A 20625-nucleotide genomic window follows, 5' to 3' on the forward strand; every position below is an offset into this window, starting at 1 on the left:
TGGGGAATTACCCACGAGGATTTGCAGTTCCTAAGTCTGGCATGGATAAGGTGATGCCTCCACTGCTGCCACCACTACCACGACTACCACCACCACCACCACCACCACTACCACCACTACCACCACTACCACCACCACGACTACCACCACCACTACCACCACTACCACCACTACCACCACCACCACTACCACCACCACGACTACCACCACCACTACCACCACTACCACGACTACCACCACCACTACCACCACGACTACCACCACCCCCATTACCACCATCGCCAGTACCAACACCGCTACCACCACCGCCGCCACCACCACCACCAGCAGCACTGCCGCCACCGCCACTACCCACACCACTACCACCACCACTACCACGACTACCACCATCACAGCCCCCACCACCACTGCCGCCATCGCCTCTACCCACACCACTACCACCACCACCATCACCAGTACCAACACCGATACCACCACTACCAACACTGTCACCATTACACGCACCGCCATTACCACCATTACCACCACTCACCAGCTCTACCCATGGCCTGTGTGAGAGTGTGAGTGTGTGAGCGAGTGTGAGTGTGTGAGTGAGTGACTGTGTGAGTGAGTGTGTGTGTATGAGTGAGTGAGTGTGTGAGTGTGTGTATGAGTGAGTGACTGTGTGAGTGAGTGTGTGAGTGAGTGTGTGAGTGACTGAGTGTGTGAGTGACTGAGTGTGTGAGTGACTGTGTGAGTGAGTGACTGTGTGAGTGAGTGACTGTGTGAGTGAGTGACTGTGTGAGTGACTGTGTGAGTGACTGTGTGAGTGAGTGACTGTGTGTGTGTGTGTGAGTGAGTGTGTGAGTGACTGTGTGAGTGACTGAGTGAGTGTGTGAGTGACTGAGTGAGTGTGTGAGTGACTGAGTGAGTGTGTGAGTGACTGTGCGAGTGACTTTGTGAGCGAGTGAGTGTGGCACCTCTGAGGAGGAGGACGAGGGTGGAGCGACGGACGACGCCGCTGCCGAGGGGTCGGCCTTCTTGCGCTCGCCGGCTTCGGCGTCGCCGTTGGTTTCGCCGTTGGCGTCTGTGGGGCCGTTGGCCGTGGCCCTCTCCATCACCGGCATGCGCTCCAGCAGCGCCGGCCTGCACCGCCGGCACCACCGCCGTCAAACAAGCCACAACCACCGCCACAACCACCGCCGCCACCACCGCCGCCACCACCGCCACAACCACGGCCACAACCACGGCCACACCGCCGCCACCACCGCCACACCGCCACCACGGTCACAGTGACGGTCACCGTCACCACCACCGTCACCACCACCGTCACCACCGTCACCACCGTCACCACCGTCACCACCGTCACCACCGTCACCACCGCCACCACGGTCACAGTGACGGTCACCGTCACCACCACCGTCACCACCACCGTCGCCACCGTCACCACCAACGTCACCACCGTCACCACCACCAACAACGCCGGACGTCACCACGGTGCGCACACTGCGGAACACCGCGGGCTACGGCAACAGCTGCTGTTTCACCACCAAGTGGCGGTGACATCACCACGCTTGCCTGTGCCAGGCTAGGTGCAGGAGGAGGTCACGGGACAGACCCAGCAGGTGCCGTGGGTTGCCTGCTGTGCCAGGCTAGGTGCAGAAGGAGGTCACGGGACAGACCCAGCAGGTGCCATGGGTTGACTGCTGTGCCAGGCTAGGTGCAGGAGGTCACGGGACAGACCCTGCAGGTGCCGTGGGTTGACTGCTGTGCCAGGCTAGGTGCAGGAGGAGGTCACGGGACAGACCCAGCAGGTGCAGTGGGTTGACTGCTGTGCCAGGCTAGGTGCAGGAGGAGGACACGGGGCAGACCCAGCAGGTGCCGTGGGTTGACTGCTGTGCCAGGCTAGGTGCAGGAGGAGGTCACGGGACAGACCCAGCAGGTGCCGTGGGTTGACTGCTGTGCCAGGCTAGGTGCAGGAGGAGGTCACGGGGCAGACCCAGCAGGTACCGTGGGTTGACTGCTGTGCCAGACTAGGTGCAGGTCACGGGACAGACCCAGCAGGTGCTGTAGGTTGACTGCTGTGCCAGGCTAGGTGCAGATGCACCACCACCCGTGCCCCTCACTGTGCCAACTGGTTGCTGCGTTTTATCCGCCCGGCGCTCCGCTCGTTGTTGTGAGCGGCGACGCCCCTCAACGTGCACCAAGCCTGGCACTGCCCAGTAGCGTCCTTCACGAGCCTCCTCCTCCTCCTCCCTACACACCCTCGCCCGGCCGCTCGCCCTCCCTCCCGCCTACTCGCCCCCCCGCTCGCTCGCCCTCCCGCTCGCCCTCCCGCTCGCCCTCCCGCTCGCCCTCCCGCTCGCCCTCCCGCTCGCCCTCCCGCCCGCCCTCCCGCTCGCCCGCCCTCCCGCTCGCTCGCCCTCCCGCCCGCCTCACCGCATGTGGTCGAACTTGTGGAAGAGTGTGGTGTACTCGACCGCACGCTGCTGCAACTCCATGTCGATGCTGCTGCCGTAGATAGACACCACCTTGCGGATACGACTACACGCACACACACACACATACACACGCACGTACAGTCACACACACACACAGACACAAACACACGCACGTACAGTCACACACACACACGCACGCACACAGACACACACACACGTACCGTCACACACACACACACGTACCGTCACACACACACACACGTACCGTCACACACACACGCACGCACACAGACACACACACATACCGTCACACGCACGCACACACGTACGGTCACACGCACACAGACACACACCGACACCATCCACACACACACGCACGCACACACACGGACACCACAAATACAAAGATCCCCCGTGTAGCCTCTAACAGACTGTAGGGGCAAGTGCTGTTAGCGAGCACCTATGAAGGCCGGCACGGCACACGAGGGGGTGGGTGGCCAGCACCACGCCCGGCCGCCTTTGTCTCCCCAGTGGCGATGTTTACTACACCACCACCGCTACATCGGCTACTCATTTGAGGCTGAGACGACCTAGGGGAGGCCCAGGACCGGTTCAGATAATCGTCACCGGTGGTGTTGGCCTTGAGCGGGAATCAAATTCTGGTCGCCGGGTTCGTAGCGCAGCGTAGCGCTAACCACTACTACACTACTGTTCCCACATATGCACGCAGAGATACACGGACACACGCACGCACAAAGTGAGCATGTGAGTGCATTAGTGAGTCCTAGTGAGTGTACTAGTGAGTGAGTCTACTAATGAGTGTACTAGTGAGTGAGTGTACTAGTGAGTCTACTAGTGAGTGTACTAGTGAGTCTACTAGTGAGTCTACTAGTGAGTCTACTAGTGAGTGTACTAGTGAGTGAGTGTACTAGTGAGTGAGTGTACTAGTGAGTGTACTAGTGAGTGAGTACTAGTGAGTGTACTAGTGAGTGTACTAGTGAGTGAGTGAGTGTACTAGTGAGTGTACTAGTGAGTGTACTAGTGAGTGTACTAGTGAGTGAGTGTACTAGTGAGTGTACTAGTGAGTGAGTGTACTAGTGAGTGAGTGTACTAGTGAGTGTACTAGTCACTTGGTACTGGATTAGCGTGTGCTCAGCTTCATGGTGGAGGTGAGCGCGTAGCCGCGGGTGATGTGTGTACTAGTGAGTGTACTAGTGAGTGTACTAGTGAGTGAGTGTACTAGTGAGTGAGTGTACTAGTGAGTGAGTGTACTAGTGAGTGAGTGTACTAGTGAGTGAGTGAGTCACTTGGTACTGGAGAAGCGAGTGCTCAGCTTCATGGTGGAGGTGAGCGCGTAGCCGCGGGTGATGTGTGTACTAGTGAGTGTACTAGTGAGTGTACTAGTGAGTGAGTGTACTAGTGAGTGAGTGTACTAGTGAGTGAGTGTACTAGTGAGTGAGTGTACTAGTGAGTGAGTGTACTAGTGAGTGTACTAGTGAGTGTACTAGTGAGTGAGTGTACTAGTGAGTGTACTAGTGAGTGAGTGTACTAGTGAGTGAGTGTACTAGTGAGTGAGTGTACTAGTGAGTGTACTAGTGAGTGTACTAGTGAGTGAGTGTACTAGTGAGTGAGTGTACTAGTGAGTGAGTGAGTCACTTGGTACTGGAGAAGCGAGTGCTCAGCTTCATGGTGGAGGTGAGCGCGTAGCCGCGGGTGATGTGTGTACTAGTGAGTGTACTAGTGAGTGTACTAGTGAGTGAGTGTACTAGTGAGTGAGTGTACTAGTGAGTGTACTAGTGAGTGTACTAGTGAGTGAGTGTACTAGTGAGTGTACTAGTGAGTGTACTAGTGAGTGTACTAGTGAGTGAGTGAGTGTACTAGTGAGTGTACTAGTGAGTGTACTAGTGAGTGTACTAGTGAGTGAGTGTACTAGTGAGTGTACTAGTGAGTGTACTAGTGAGTGAGTGTACTAGTGAGTGTACTAGTGAGTGTACTAGTGAGTGTACTAGTGAGTGTACTAGTGAGTGAGTGTACTAGTGAGTGTACTAGTGAGTGAGTGTACTAGTGAGTGAGTGTACTAGTGAGTGAGTGTACTAGTGAGTGAGTGTACTAGTGAGTGTACTAGTGAGTGAGTGTACTAGTGAGTGTACTAGTGAGTGAGTGAGTCACTTGGTACTGGAGAAGCGAGTGCTCAGCTTCATGGTGGAGGTGAGCGCGTAGCCGCGGGTGATGTGTGTACTAGTGAGTGTACTAGTGAGTGTACTAGTCAGTGTACTAGTGAGTGAGTGTACTAGTGAGTGAGTGTACTAGTGAGTGTACTAGTGAGTGAGTGTACTAGTGAGTGAGTGAGTCACTTGGTACTGGAGAAGCGAGTGCTCAGCTTCATGGTGGAGGTGAGCGCGTAGCCGCGGGTGATGGACGTCGACAGGTTGGACTGCAGGACCCCCTCCAGCACGTCCAGCACCTCGTCCTCCGTCACCTGCGTCACCACGGCGACGGAGGGGAAGGGGGGGCATCGTCACCACGGCGACGGGAGGGAGGAGGGGCATCGTCACCACGGCGACGGGGGAGGAGGGGCATCGTCACCACGGCGACGGGGGAGAGGGTGGCGTCACCACGGCGATGGAGGGGAAGGGGGGGCATCGTCACCACGGCGACGGGAGGGAGGAGGGGCATCGTCACCACGGCGACGGGGGAGGAGGGGCATCGTCACCACGGCGACGGGGGGCGTCACCACCTCTATAGGCCCCTCCCCCCACGTGACTCCACCCACCTCTATAGGCTCCACCCACCTCTATAGGCTCCACCCACCTCTATAGGCTCCACCCACCTCTAGAGACTCCACCCACCTCTAGAGACTCCACCCACCTCTATAGGCTCCACCCACCTCTATAGGCTCCACCCACCTCTATAGGCTCCACCCAACTCTATAGGCTCCACCCACCTCTATAGGCTCCACCCACCTCTATAGGCTCCACCCACCTCTATAGGCTCCACCCACCTCTAGAGGCTCCACCCACCTCTATAGGCTCCACCCACCTCTATAGACTCCACCCACCTCTATAGGCTCCACCCACCTCTATAGGCTCCACCCACCTCTATAGACTCCACCCACCCTTATAGACTCCACCCACCTCTATAGGCTCCACCCACCTCTATAGGCTCCACCCACCTCTATAGGCTCCACCCACCTCTATAGACTCCACCCACCTCTATAGGCTCCACCCACCTCTATAGGCTCCACCCACCTCTATAGGCTCCACCCACCTCTAGAGACTCCACCCACCTCTATAGACTCCACCCACCTCTATAGACTCCACCCACCTCTATAGGCTCCACCCACCTCTATAGGCTCCACCCACCTCTATAGGCTCCTCCTCCTCGCAGTGTCCCGACAGCAGCAGGTCTCCGTACTCACCCACACACCACGCAGCCACCTGCACCAGCGGGGGCTGGGGGGGCACGTGGGGGGGGGGGGGCACGTGAGGGGGGGGGCACGTGGGGGGGGGGCACGTGAGGGGGGGGGGGACATGTGGGAGGGGGGGGGGGGACACGTGGGTGGGGGGGGGGAGCACGTGGGTGGGGGGGGTGGGGGGACACGTGGGAGGGGGGGGGGGGACGTGGGGGGGGGAGGGGACGTGGGGGGGGCACGTGAGCACTGCAAACCAGCACAGTGTAGAGTGGGGTGCATAGTGGGGGGGGGGGGGGAAAGGGAGGAGGATTGGGGTGATGATGAGGTGGAGGATGATGATGACGATGATGATGAGGTGGATGATGATGAGGTAGAGGAGGATGATGAGGTGGAGGAGGATGATGATGATGTGGATGCTGAGGATGATGATGACGATGATGATGACAATGACGATGATGATGTGGATGATGATGTGGATGATGAGGTGGAGGATGAGGCGTCACCTGTGAGATGTCTTCCTGCATGGCCTTGAAGAGGTGATGATGCAATGACGATGATGATGACGACAATGACGACGACGATGACGACGACGATGACGACGACGATGACGACGACGATGACGACGATGATGACGATGATGATGACGACGATGATGACGATGATGATGACGACGATGACGATGATGATGACGATGACGATGACGACGATGATGACGATGATGATGACGACGATGACGACGACGATGACGACGATGATGACGACGATGATGACGATGATGATGACGATGATGATGACGACGATGACGATGATGATGACGACGACGACGACGATGATGACGACGACGATGACGACGATGATGACGACGACGATGATGACGACGATGATGACGACGACGATGATGACGACGATGATGACGACGATGACGATGACGACGATGATGACGACGACGATGAGATGGATGATGACGACGATGATGACGACGATGAGATGGATGAGGTGGAGTCACCTGTGAGATGTCTTCCTGCATGGCCTTGAAGAGGCGCTGCACCGTGTAGGAGTGCAGCTGCGTCGTGTTGGTGATCAGCTGGATGAGGTTGGGCACAGCGTCGTCACGCACGTAGCTCCCCGCCTGCACACGCACACATCGTCACCGTCACCATCATCACCACCACCATCACTCACCATCATCATCATCACCACCATCACTCACCGTCAACACCATCACTCACCACCATCATCACTCACCACCATCACTCACCATCATCACCATCACCACCACCATCACTCATCACCATCATCACTCACCACCACCATCACCACCGTCACCACCACCGTCACCACCACCGTCACCGCCACCGCCACCGTCACCGCCACCGCCACCACCACCACTGCCCTGACAGGACAACTATGGGTCTGTGTGTGATGAGTCTGTGGGTCTCTGCTGTGTGATGAGTCTATGGGTCTCTGCTGTGTGATGAGTCTATGGGTCTCTGCTGTGTGATGAGTCTATGGGTCTCTGCTGTGTGATGAGTCTGTGGGTCTCTGCTGTGTGATGAGTCTATGGGTCTCTGCTGTGTGATGAGTCTATGGGTCTCTGCTGTGTGATGAGTCTATGGCTCTCTGCTGTGTGATGAGTCTATGGGTCTCTGCTGTGTGATGAGTCTATGGGTCTCTGCTGTGTGATGAGTCTATGGGTCTCTGCTGTGTGATGAGTCTGTGGGTCTCTGCTGTGTGATGAGTCTGTGGGTCTCTGCTGTGTGATGAGTCTGTGGGTCTCTGCTGTGTGATGAGTCTATGGGTCTCTGTGTGAGTCTATGTGAGTCTATGTGAGTCTATGTTATGTTAAACTGGCTGTGGTGGTGGTGGCTGCGGTGCCAGGCACTCACCGTGGTGAGCACGCGCATGATTGTGTCGATGTGCCATCGCTTGGTGGGCGCGTACCTGTGGGCGGGGCGGGGTGAGGGGAGGGGTGAGGGGTGAGGGGAGGGGTGAGGGGCGGGGTGAGGGGAGGGGTGAGGGGCGAGAGGAGAGGTGTTACACGAGTGGGGGCACAGAGACACACACCGGGCACGCAGAGAGAGGGGGAGGGGTGAGAAGGGGGGGCCCCCCCCACCCCCCCACCCCCCCCACCACCCCACCCATCCACCCCACCCCCCCACCCCACCCCCCCCCCCGCTCACTTCTCTGCCGAGTGGAAGATGCCCGAGGCGCAGTCGGCCTTGAAGTCGGACTCGCAGTTGTCGAGGAAGAAGAGCAGCTCCTTCATCATGCCACGCACGTTGCTCGCGTTGACCAGCGCAAAGCTCAGCTCCATCGCTCGCCTGGCACGCGCGCGGGGAGGGGGGGCACGCGCGCGGGAGGGGGGGGGGGCACACGGGGGGGGGCACGCGGGGGGGGGCACGCGGGGGGGGCACGCGGGGGGGGGGCACGCGGGGGGAAGGACACAGACACACGCACAGACACACGCGCAGACACACGCACGAACACACGCAGACACACACACACACACACGAACACACGCAGACACACACACACACACGAACACACGTAGACACACGCAGACACACACACACCCAGACACACGCACAGACACACACACAGACACATTCGTCATCAATGTTGGTCGGTGGCCATGCAAATGGAATGGAACTTGGGTCCTGCTCACCTGACAGCTGACCCATCAACCCGCCCCACTCACCAGCTGATGCACCAGCTGACCCATCGACCCCACCACTCACCAGCTGACCCACCAGTTGACCCATTGACCCCACCACTCACCAGCTGATGCACCAGCTGACCCATCGACCCCACCACTCACCAGCTGACCCACCAGTTGACCCATTGACCCCACCACTCACCAGCTGACGCACCAGCTGACCATAGACCCCACCACTCACCAGCTGACGCACCAGCTGACCCATCGACCCCACCACTCACCAGCTGATGCACCAGCTGACCCATCGACCCCACCACTCACCAGCTGATGCACCAGATGACCCATCGACCCCACCACTCACCAGCTGACCCACCAGTTGACCCATTGACCCCACCACTCACCAGCTGATGCACCAGCTGACCCATCGACCCCACCACTCACCAGCTGACCCACCAGTTGACCCATTGACCCCACCACTCACCAGCTGATGCACCAGCTGACCCATCGACCCCACCACTCACCAGCTGACCCACCAGTTGACCCATTGACCCCACCACTCACCAGCTGACCCACCAGCTGACCCACCAGCTGACCCACCAGTTGACCCATTGACCCCACCACTCACCAGCTGACGCACCAGCTGACCACAGACCCCACCACTAGGGGCCCATCATATCCACCGATGACCCCACGCCCCCCTCCACTCCCCTCCCCCCACACCCCCCCTCTACTTCCCCCCTCCCCCCTCCCCCACCCCCCTCCCCCACCCCCCTCCCCCCAGCCCCGCCCCCCACCCCCCGCCCCTCCCCCCGACCTCTTGATGGAGACGTCGGGGTCCTTGAGGCAGTCGACGATGGTGCTGCGGTGTCGCTGCACCGCGTTGTGGTCCGTCTGCACCGTCTTGAGCAGCGACGTCAGGGCCACGTAGCTGCCACGAGGGGGTAGGTGGGGGGTGGTGGGGGGGGGTAGGTGGGGGTGGTAGGTGGGGGGGGTAGGGGGGGGGGGTAGGTGAGGGGGGTAGGTGGGGGGGGGGGTAGGTGGGGGGGGTAGGTGGGGGTAGGTGATGGGGTAGGTGGGGGTGGCGGTAGGTGGGGGTGGGTGAGTAGGTGGGGGTAGGTTGGTAATTTATGCTAATGCACAATGTATGCCGAGGCATGCTAATGTGTTAATGAATTCTAATGTATGGCAAAGCTAGTGTATGCTAATGTATGCCACAAAGCGTGCTAATGTATGCTAATATATGCTAATGTATGCTAATATATGCTAATGTTTGCAGCTGACCCCGTGAACTGGGAGCTCACCGGATGTTTTTGTCGTTGTTGAGCAGGAAGCGGCCCAGGATGTTGACGGCCAGCACCTGCGCTGGCACCACCGATGGCATCACCGTCACCATCACCGTCACAATCACCGTCACAATCACCACCATCACCACCACCACCGATAACGTCACCACCATCATCACCACCGTCACCACCACCGTCACCGATAACGTCATCACCACCATCACCACCACCGTCACCACCACCGTCACCACCACCGTCACCACCACCGTCACCACCACCGTCACCACCACCGTCACCACCACCGTCACCACCACCGTCACCACCACCGTCACCACCACCGTCGTCACCACCACCGTCGTCACCACCACCGTCGTCACCACCACCGTCGTCACCACCACCGTCACCACCACCGTCACCACCACCGTCACCACCACCGTCGTCACCACCACCGTTACCACCATCACATCATTATCGTTGTTGCCATCAATGATAACATCACCATCGCTACCACCCCCTCCGTGACCCCCGTGAACCCTCCGTGACCCCTCCGTGACCCCCGGTGTGAACACGCGACCCCACGGCGCGACCCCAGGGCGCGACCCCGCATGACCCCCCCCCCACCCCCCCGGTGACCCCGGCGTGACCCCGGCGGTGCCACCCACCCGCAGGCCGCTCTCCGACTTGATGTCCATGATGGTGAGCACCGTCTCGTACAAGATGGCGTTGCCCACGTTCTTACTCGTCTCTGTGTTGGTCGCCACCTGCGGGGGTGGGGTGGGGGGGGTGGGGTGGGGGGGGAGGGGGTGGGGGGTGGGGGAGGGGGTGGGGGGTGGGGGTGAGGGGGGTGAGGGGAGGGGGTGGGGGTGAGGTGGGGTGAGGGGCGGGGCAATGGGCAGGAGGGCACAGGGCTCATTCGCTCTCTCACTCTCCCCCTTCCCCACTCTCTCCCCCCACTCTCTCCCCACTCTCTCCCCACTCTCCCCCCACTCTCCCCCCACTCTCCCCCCACTCTCTCCCCACTCTCTCCCCCTTCCCCACTCTCCCCCCACTCTCTCCCCCTTTCCCACTCTCCCCCCACTCTCTCCCCCTTCCCCACTCTCCCCCCACTCTCTCCCCCTTCCCCACTCTCCCCCCACTCTCCCCACTCTCCCACTCTCCCCACTGTCTCTCTCGCCGCTGTCTCTCCTCACCTGAGCCAGGATGTCATTCATGGCCTCGCTCGCTTCACACTCTCTCCCCACTCTCTCCCCCTTCCCCACTCTCTCCCCACTCTCTCCCCACTCTCCCCACTCTCTCCCCCTTCCCCACTCCCTCCCCACTCTCTCCCCACTCTCTCCACCACTCCCCCCACTCTCTCCCCCTTCCCCACTCCCTCCCCACTCTCTCCACCACTCCCCCCACTCTCCCCACTCTCCCACTCCCCCCACTCTCTCCCCCTTCCCCACTCTCTCCCCACTCTCTCCACCACTCCCCACTCTCCCCACTCTCTCCCCACTCTCCCCACTCTCTCCACTCTCTCCCCACTCTCTCTCCCCCCCCTCCCCACTCTTTCCCCCCACTCCCCCCGCTCTCTCTCTCCCCCCACTCTCCCCACTCTCCCACTCTCCCACTCCCCCCGCTGTCTCTCTCACCTGAGCCAGGATGTCGTTCATGGCTTCGCTCGCTTCGTCGTCGCTCTTGCCAAGGATTCGCAGCAACCTCAGAATCCTCACCTACACGGGGAGGGCGAGTGGGTGGTGGGGGGGTGGTGAGGGGGTGGTGAGGGGGTGGTGAGGGGGGGGTGAGGGGGTGATGAGTGGCTGGTGTGGTGAGTGAGTGGTTGGTGTGGTGAGTGGTGTGGCGAGTGGGTGGTGAGTGGGTGGTGAGTGGGGGGTGAGGTGGTGGTGAGGTGGGTGGTGAGTGGCTGGTGTGGTGAGTGGTGAGTGAGTGGTGTGAGTGAATGAGTGGCTGGTGTGGTGAGTGAGTGGTTGGTGTGGTGAGTGGTGTGGTGAGAGAGTGAGTGAGTGGTGAGTGAGTGAGTGGTGAGTGAGTGGTGTGGTGAGTGAGTGGCTGGTGTGGTGAGTGAGTGGCTGGCTGGTGCTGTGAGTGAGTGAGTGGTGTGGTGAGTGAGTGGCTGGTGTGGTGAGTGAGTGGTGAGTGAGTGGTGTAGTGAGTGGTGTGGTGAGTGAGTGAGTGGTGTGGTGAGTGAGTGGTGAGTGAGTGAGGGGAGTGGTGAGTGAGTGGCTGGTGTGGTGAGTGAGTGGGTAAGTGAGTGGCTGGTGTGGTGAGTGGGTGAGTGAGTGGCTGGTGTAGTGAGTGAGTGGTGCGGTGTGGTGCGGTGCCACGTCTCTGACCTGCAGGAAGGGGTCGCTGATGCCAGAGACGTCGTGCTCCGGCGAGTAGCCCGACATGATGAGGTTCTTGAGGATCCGCACCAATTGTGGAACCAGCTACGCACAGAGACAAAGGATCCCCCACCACGGTGTAGCCTTCACAGACTAAGGGGCAAGTGCTGTTAGCAGCAGCAGTGCCGATAGACACACAGACAAAGATGCCCCGTGTAGCATCTAACAGGCTGTGAGTGGGCGAGTGTGAGCGAGTGTGAGCGTGTGAGTGAGTGATTGTGCGAGTTTGTGAGTGTGTCAGTGTGTGTCTGTGTGTGTGTGCGAGTGAGTGTCTGTGTGTGTGTCAGTGTGTGTCTGTGTGAGTGTGTGTGTGTGCGAGTAAGAGTGAGTGAGTGAGTGTGTGAGTGAGTAACGCACCTTGCGAAAGTGAGTGAGTGTGTCTGGGCTCCGCTCACACATGTCTGTGTGAGTGTGAGTGTCTGTGTGTGTTAGTGTGCGCGAGTGAGTGTGAGTGTGTGTGAGTGTGTGTGAGTGTGTGTGAGTGTGTGTGAGTGTGTGTGAGTGTGTGTGAGTGTGTGTCTGTGCGAGTGACTGAATGTGAGTGTGTCTGTGCGAGTGAGTGTGCGCGCGAGTGAGTGTGTGTGTCTGTGTGAGTGTGTGTGAGTGTGTGTGTGTGTCTGTGTGTGTCAGTGAGTGTGTGAGTGAGTGAGTGTGAGTGAGTAACGCACCTTACGAAAGTGAGTGAGTGTGTCTGGGTGTGAGTGTGAGCGAGTGAGTGAGTGTGAGCGAGTGAGTGAGTGTGAGCGAGTGAGTGAGTGTGAGCGAGTGAGTGAGTGTGAGCGAGTGAGTGTGTGAGTGTGTGTGTGTGAGTAACGCACCTTGCGAAAGTGCGTGAGTGTGTCTGTGTGTGAGTGTGAGCGAGTGAGTGAGTGTGTGTGTGTGAGTGAGTAACGCACCTTGCGAAAGTGAGTGAGTGTGTCTGTGTGTGTGTGTGAGCGAGTGAGTGTGAGCGTGTGTGTGTGAGTGAGTAACGCACCTTGCGAAAGTGCGTGAGTGTGTCTGTGTGTGAGTGTGAGCGAGTGAGTGAGTGAGTGTGAGTGAGTAACGCACCTTGCGAAAGTGCGTGAGTGTGTCTGGGCTCCGCTCACACATGCCTGTGTGAGTGTGAGTGTCTGTGTCAGTGTGTGTCTGTGAGTGTGAGTGTGTGTCTGTGTGTGTCTGTGAGTGTGTGTGTGCGAGTGAGTGTGTGTGTCTGTGTGAGTGTGTGTGTGAGTGTGTGTGAGTGTGTGTGTGCGAGTGAGTAACGCACCTTGCGAAAGTGCGTGAGTGTGTCTGGGCTCCGCTCACACATGCCTGTGTGAGTGTGAGTGTCTGTGTGTGTCAGTGTGTGTCTGTGAGTGTGAGTGTGTGTCTGTGTGTGTCTGTGAGTGTGTGTGTGCGAGTGAGTGTGTGTGTCTGTGTGAGTGTGTGTGTGCGAGTGAGTGTGTGTGTCTGTGTGTGAGTGTGAGTGAGTGAGTGTGTGTGAGTAACGCACCTTGCGAAAGTGCGTGAGTGTGTCTGGGCTCCGCTCACACATGTCTGTGTGAGTGTGAGTGTGCAAGTGAGTGTGTGTGTCTGTGTGAGTGTGTGTGAGTGTGTGTGTGTGTCTGTGTGTGTCTGCAAGTGTGAGTGTGTGAGTGAGTGTGTGTGAGTGTGAGTGAGTGAGTAACACACCTTGCGAAAGTGCGTGAGTGTGTGTGTGTCTGTGTGTGTCTGCAAGTGTGAGTGTGTGTGTGAGTGTGTGTGAGTGAGTGTGAGTGAGTGAGTAACACACCTTGCGAAAGTGCGTGAGTGTGTCTGGACTCCGCTCACACATGTCTGTGATCAGCACCACCGCCGTATGCAAGACGCCTGCAAGGGAGACAAAGACAAAGATCCGTCACGGCGTAGCCTTCACGGACCGCTGGGGCAAGTGCCGCCTTAACAACTATTTTATATTTCGATTTAAAGCTTTCGTGACTGCAGGGATTCATCTTGTCTTCTCGACAGATCTGTTCTTCACCTGAGGACGGCTGCTTGCGTTGTGGCCGAAACGTCGTGAGATTTGTATTTTATTATGTTGTATTTTTATTATTTTATTATTTCCCTTCTACGTGACTTTACCGAAAGAACCAAGAAGAACTATTTTATATTTGTAGCAGGTAACATGAAGTCGCCCTTTTTGCAGAATCGATCCTGGCCCATCGCAGATGATATCATCATCACCACGTGGCTGATATCTTCATCACGTGTCTCACCCCCCAGGGGCAGGGTGTCTCACCGTGTGTGTGTGTGTGTGTATCACCGTGTGTCTCACTGTGTGTGTGTATCACCGTGTGTGTGTCTCACCGTGTGCGTGTGTGTGTGTCTCACCGTGTGTGTGTCTCACCGTGTGTGTGTCTCACTGTGTGTGTGTGTCACCGTGTGTGTGTCTCACCGTGTGTCTGTCTCACCGTGTGCGTGTGTCTCACCGTGTGCGTGTGTCTCACCGCGTGTGTGTGTCTCACCGTGTGTGTGTCTCACCGTGTGTGTGTGTCACCATGTGTGTGTGTCACCATGTGTGTGTCTCACCATGTGTGTGTGTGTCTCACTGTGTGTGTCTCACCGCCTGTGTGTGTGTGTGTATCACCGTGTGTCTCACCGTGTGTGTGTGTGTATCACCGTGTGTCTCACTGTGTGTGTGTCTCACCGTGTGTGTGTGTCTCACTGTGTGTGTCTCACCGTGTATCTCACTGTGTGTGTGTGTCTCACTGTGTGTGTGTGTCTCACCGTGTGTCTCACTGTGTGTGTGTGTCTCACTGTGTGTGTGTCTCACTGTGTGTGTGTCTCACCGTGTGTGTATCACCGTGTCTCTCACTGTGTGTGTGTATCACCGTGTGTGTGTGTCTCACCGTGTGTGTGTGTGTCTCACCGTGGTTTTTCTCACTCAGCAGGTTCCGCGTTGCGGGCAGGAACATCTCCATGAGCTCCGGCACCTTGCGGATGATGTGCACAGCGCACAGCGCTGCCTGTACACACACAGATATATATAGATACACATACACACACAGATACATATACACACACACAGATACATACACACACAGAGATACACACCCACACACAGATACACACGCACACACAAATACATACACACACACAGACACACAGAGAGAGAGTGAGCTGGTGGCGTGCTCGTGAGTGAGCAAACGAGGGGGTGAGTGAGTGGGCGGGTGAGCCTGGGAGTGAGCGGGTGAGTGAGCGGGTGAGTGAGCGGGTGAGTGAGCGGGTGAGTGAGCGGGTGAGTGAGCGGGTGAGTGAGCGGGTGAGTGAGCCAGCAAGCAGATGAGGGAGCAGGCGAGCGAGCGGGTGAGTGAGCGGGAGAGCGGAAGAGGGAGCGGGAGAGTGGGTGAGTGAGCGGGTAAGTGAGCGGGTGAGTGAGTGGGCGAGTGAGCGTGCGGGTGAGTGAGCGTGCGGGTGAGTGAGCGGGTGTGTCCACCTTCTTGCGGATGTACGAGTTGGAGGACTTGAGGAGGCGCTCCACCTCCCCGGCGAGGTCGCGGCACATCTCAGCGGAGCCCATGGAGCCCAACGTGCACAACGCCAAGCCCTGTACGTACTGCGTGTTGTGGTTCAGGTCCCTGCCAGCGCACACACACACACAGGCGCACACGCACGCACACACACACACACACGCACACACACAGGCGCACACGCGCGTACACAGGCGCACACACACGCACAGAGCAGGCGAGTGAGAGTGGGGGACAGCGAGTGCGAGCGAGTGCGAGCGAGTGCGAGAGTGAGTGAGCGTGAGCGAGCGAGTGAGAGCGTGAGGGCGAGTGAGTGAGCGAGCGTGAGTGAGCGTGAGAGTGAGTGAGCGTGAGTGAGCGAGCGAGTGAGCGAGCGAGTGAGTGAGCGTCTCACATCTTGATGGAGTTGGTCATGAGAAGGTGGACGTCCTGGCGCTCGTCCAACAGCAGCATGGCCCCCAGGTACCCGATGCGAGTGAGTGTGAGTGAGTGTGAGTGAGTGTGAGTGAGTGTGAGTGAGTGTGTGAGTGAGTGTGTGAGTGTGTGAGTGAGTGAGTGAGCGAGCGTGTGGGCGAGCGTCTCACATCTTAATGGAGTTGGTCATGAGAAGGTGGACGTCCTGGCGCTCGTCCAGTAGCAGCATGGCCCCCAGGTAGCCGATGCGTTTGTCTGTGAAGCGCTGTGACGCAATCAGCTTCAGGCACTCCAGCTGCAGGGGGGGGGGGGCACGGGGGGGGACACGGGGGGGGACACGGGGGGGGGGGGACACGGGGGGGGGGGGGACACGGGGGGGGGGGGACACGGGGGGGACACGGGGGGGGGGGACACGGGGGGGGGGGGGGGACACGGGGGGGGGGGACACGGGGGGACGGACGGACACGGGGGGGGGACATGGGGGGGGGGGGGACACGGGGGGGACACGGGGGGGGGGGGACAGGGGGGGGGGGGGGACAGGGGGGGACGGGGGGGGGGGGGACGGGGGGGGGGGGACACGGGGGGGGGACACGGGGGGGGGGGGACACGGGGGGGGGGGGACACGGGGGGGGGGACACGGGGGGGGGGACACGGGGGGGGGGGACACGGGGGGGGGAGCAGCTTGGTGACGTTGCGACAGCGGTGCGTCTTGGCCACCTCCTCCTAGACCTCCACCACCACCACCTCCTCCACTCTTTTGTCCACCACCACCTCCACCACCACCAATTCCTCCACCAACACCACCTCCACCTCCACCACCACCACCAACACCATCATCTCCTCCATCTCCACCTCCATCTCCACCACCCCTTCCTACTACTCCTCCTCCACCACCACCCCCTTCTCCATCTCCTCCACCATCTCCTCCATCTCCTCCACCACAACCACCACCACCACCACCTCCACCACCTCCTCCACCACCATCTCCTCCACCATCTCCTCCATCTCCACCACCATCTCCTCCTCCTGCATCTCCTCCTCCACCCACCACCACCACCTCCTCCTTCACCATCCACCACCACCACTTCCTCCACCACCACCACCTCACCTGCCCGAAGTGTGCTGGGTAGCCCAGCATGTGCATGTAGAGCAGCTTGGCCACGTTGCGGCAGCGGTAGGTGTTGTCCTCCTCGCGAAACGACGAGCGGATGAGGGCGCACTCCTTCTGGATGATGGCGCGCTCCTCCGCCTGGGTTCGCGCCGTGCGGATGGTGCGGATCAGCTCCCGCAGTCGGATCGGGGTCGGCATCGTCGCAGCCACTGGCGGCACAAGCGGTGGGGGGGGGGGGGGGGGGGGGGGGAGATAACGACACCGGCGTCGTCGTCATCATCGTCGTCATCATCGTCGTCATCGTCATCGGCAACGTCGTCATCATCGTCGGCAACGTCGTCATCATCGTCGTCATCAGCGTTGTCATCGTCATCAACATCGTCATCGTTATCAACATCATCATCAACATAAACGTCATCATCAGCGTCGTCGGCGTCATCGTCATCATCAGTGTCATCATCGTCGTCATCAACGTCATCATCGTCATCATCAGCGTCATCGGCATCATCATCGTCGTCATCAACGTCATCATCATCAACATCATCATCGTCGTCATCAACATCATCATCGTCGTCATCAACGTCATCATCGTCGTCATCAACGTCATCAGCGTCATCATCAGCGTCGTCATCGTTATCAACATCGTCATCAACGTCATCATCAGCGTCGTGATCGTCATCATCAGCGTCATCGGCATCATCAACGTCATCATCAGCGTCGTGATCGTCATCATCAGCGTCATCATCGTCGTCGTCATCATCATCAGTGTCGTCATCGTCAGTGTCGTCATCGTCAGTGTCGTCATCGTCATCAGCGTCATCAGCGTCACCAGCGTCGTCAGCATCGTCATCAACGTCATCATCATCATCAGCGTCGTCATCGTCATCATCATCGTCAGCGTCATCAACGTCATCATCATTGTCGCGGATAACGAGACACGGACACCACGGAGTGTGTGAAAACCCGGCACAGATCACGAGACACGGACACCACGGAATGTGTGAAAACCCGGCACGGGTCACGAGACACGGACACCACAGAGTTTGTGAAAACCCGGCACGGATCACCAGACACGGACACCACGGAGTGTGCAAAACCCGGCACGGATCACGTGACACGGACACCACGGAGTGTGGGACAACTCGGCACGGATCACGAGACACGGACACCACGGAGTGTGGAAACCCGGCACGGAACCTAAGAGCCTGGGCATGGAGCGCAGGATCGGGATCCGACAGACTCCGGTAAAATACCGGAAAAGAACGTTAGGCCAAGAGACGGTCACGTCCAGAAAGATAGGAAACGGATGTCCTCCGGTCCGGAACGCTGGGAAGTCCTGGAAAACCAGACACGGAACGGTGGGCCGGATGCACCAGAAAAACTCAACGGAGCCAAGAAAAAAACCCGGGACGGATCTCAGTGTGGAAATAGCGAGAAATCCAGAAAAAAAACGATGGAACGGGTCCAAGTGACCCCCACCTACAGCACGAGTGAGTGGGTGAGTGGGTGGGTGAGTGGGTGGGTGAGTGGGTGGGTGAGTGGGTGGACGAGTGGGTGGGTGGGTGGGTGAGTGAGTGGGTGGGTGGTGAGTGGGTGAGTGAGTGGGTGAGTGGGCGGGTGAGTGGGTGGGTGAGTGAATGAGTGGATGGGTGGGTGGGTGAGTGGGTGGGTGAGTGGGTTGGTGGGTGAGTGGGTGGATGAGTAATTGGGTGGGCGAGTGGATGGGCGAGTGGGTGAGTGAGTAATTGGGTGGGTGAGTGGGTGGACGGGTGAGTGGGTGGGTGAGTGGGTGAGCGGGTGAGTAATTGGGTGGGTGATTGGGTGGGTGGGTGAGTGATTGGGTGGGTGGGTGAGTGGGTGGGTGAGTGGGTGGGTGAGTGGACGGGTGAGTGGACGGGTGAGTGGACGGGTGAGTGGGTGGGCGAGTGGGTGAGTGGACGGGTGGGTGAGTGGGTGGGTGCGTGGGTTGGTGAGTGGACGGGTGGGTGAGTGATTGGGTGAGCGAGCGGGTGAGCGAGCAGGTGAGTGATTGTGTGAGCGAGTGGGTGGGCGAGCGGGTGAGTGATCAGGTGAGCGAGCAGGTGAGTGATTGGGTGAGCGAGCAGGTGAGTGATTGGGTGAGCGAGCGGGTGAGCTTTCCACCAGGCTGGCGGCAGTAGTAACCCAACCACTCGCTCCATTATTTATTGCCGCCGGTGGAATCATCCACGCGCCTCTCGCTTACAGCCCCTCCCCCCCTCAGCCCCCCCCCCTCCTCCTCCTCCTCACCCCCTCCTCCTCACCCCCCCTCCTCCTCCTCACCCCCCCTCCTCACCCCCCCCCTCCTCCTCCTCACCCCCCCCTTCTCCTCAGCCCCCCCCCCTCCTCCTTAGCCCCCCCCTCCTCCTCCCCCCCCCCCCTCCTCCCCCCTCCACCACCGCACTTTGTTTACCCAAAGCTCAGCCACCGCTGTGCCAACAACGGCGAGGAGGACCCCCGCAAGTGCCTGCCGACTTGCGAGGGTGCTTGGCCTACTCTTCTAACCTCTGGCGCGACGTCGTAGCGGAGGATATCCTCACCACCAGCACCCCCCCTCCCTCCTCACCACCTCCTCCCTCCTCACCATCCATCCCCACCCATAGACTCATCACACAGAGACCCATAGACTCATCACACAGAGACCCATAGACTCATCACACACAGAGACCCATAGACTCATCACACACAGAGACCCATAGACTACTCACACAGAGACCCATAGACTCACCACACAGAGACCCATAGACTCACCACACAGAGACCCATAGACTCACCACATAAAGACCCACAAACTCATCACACACAGAGACCCATAGACTCATCACACAGAGACCCACAGACTCATCACACAGAGACCCACAGACTCATCACACAGAGACCCACAGACTCACCACACAGAGACCCATAGACTCACCACACAGAGACCCATAGACTACTCACACACAGAGACCCACAGACTCATCACACACAGAGACCCATAGACTCACCACAGAGACCCATAGACTACTCACACAGAGACCCATAGACTCACCACATAAAGACCCACAAACTCATCACAGAGACCCATAGACTCACCACACAGAGACCCATAGACTCACCACATAAAGACCCACAGACTCATCACAGAGACCCATAGACTACTCACACACAGAGACCCATAGACTCATCACACAGAGACCCATAGACTCACCACACAGAGACCCATAGACTTACCACATAAAGACCCATAGACTACTCACACACAGAGACCCATAGACTCATCAGAGACCCATAGTTTGTCATTCCCCCCCAGCACCTCCGATTATCACGGTTGGCTCCGTACGGTGCGAAAGAAGTTCAACACGCACACACGCACACACACACGCACACACGCACGCACACACGCACACACGCACACACACACACACACACGCACGCGCACACACGTGTATACACATACACGCACGTACACACGCAC

The 20625-nt window shown here is 58.8% G+C and overlaps 1 protein-coding gene across 2 annotated transcripts in view; it reads right to left on the reverse strand.

Annotated features, from left to right (window-relative positions):
• Window positions 1-20625, reverse strand: part of AP1G1 (adaptor related protein complex 1 subunit gamma 1) — a 37641-nt gene that overhangs the window by 9421 nt on the left and 7595 nt on the right. For both annotated transcript variants that reach the window (XM_061581993.1, XM_061581992.1), the window contains 17 exons: window positions 17148-17359; window positions 16210-16334; window positions 15592-15733; window positions 15025-15121; window positions 13909-13985; window positions 12105-12200; window positions 11403-11483; window positions 10434-10532; window positions 9790-9845; window positions 9303-9416; window positions 8013-8153; window positions 7719-7773; window positions 6839-6961; window positions 5783-5872; window positions 4775-4899; window positions 2419-2523; window positions 960-1125 (listed from right to left, as the gene is read on the reverse strand). In XM_061581993.1, coding sequence (XP_061437977.1) covers window positions 960-1125; window positions 2419-2523; window positions 4775-4899; window positions 5783-5872; window positions 6839-6961; window positions 7719-7773; window positions 8013-8153; window positions 9303-9416; window positions 9790-9845; window positions 10434-10532; window positions 11403-11483; window positions 12105-12200; window positions 13909-13985; window positions 15025-15121; window positions 15592-15733; window positions 16210-16334; window positions 17148-17348 — 1893 coding nt within the window. In that variant the 5' untranslated portion in view covers window positions 17349-17359. The remainder of the gene's footprint in view (window positions 1-959; window positions 1126-2418; window positions 2524-4774; window positions 4900-5782; window positions 5873-6838; window positions 6962-7718; window positions 7774-8012; window positions 8154-9302; window positions 9417-9789; window positions 9846-10433; window positions 10533-11402; window positions 11484-12104; window positions 12201-13908; window positions 13986-15024; window positions 15122-15591; window positions 15734-16209; window positions 16335-17147; window positions 17360-20625) is intronic.

The sequence above is a fragment of the Lethenteron reissneri genome, unplaced genomic scaffold (genome assembly GCF_015708825.2).
Source record: "Lethenteron reissneri isolate LAM-NWPU_2019-01 unplaced genomic scaffold, ASM1570882v1 scaffold_1639, whole genome shotgun sequence".
NCBI classification, from domain to species: domain Eukaryota; kingdom Metazoa; phylum Chordata; class Hyperoartia; order Petromyzontiformes; family Petromyzontidae; genus Lethenteron; species Lethenteron reissneri.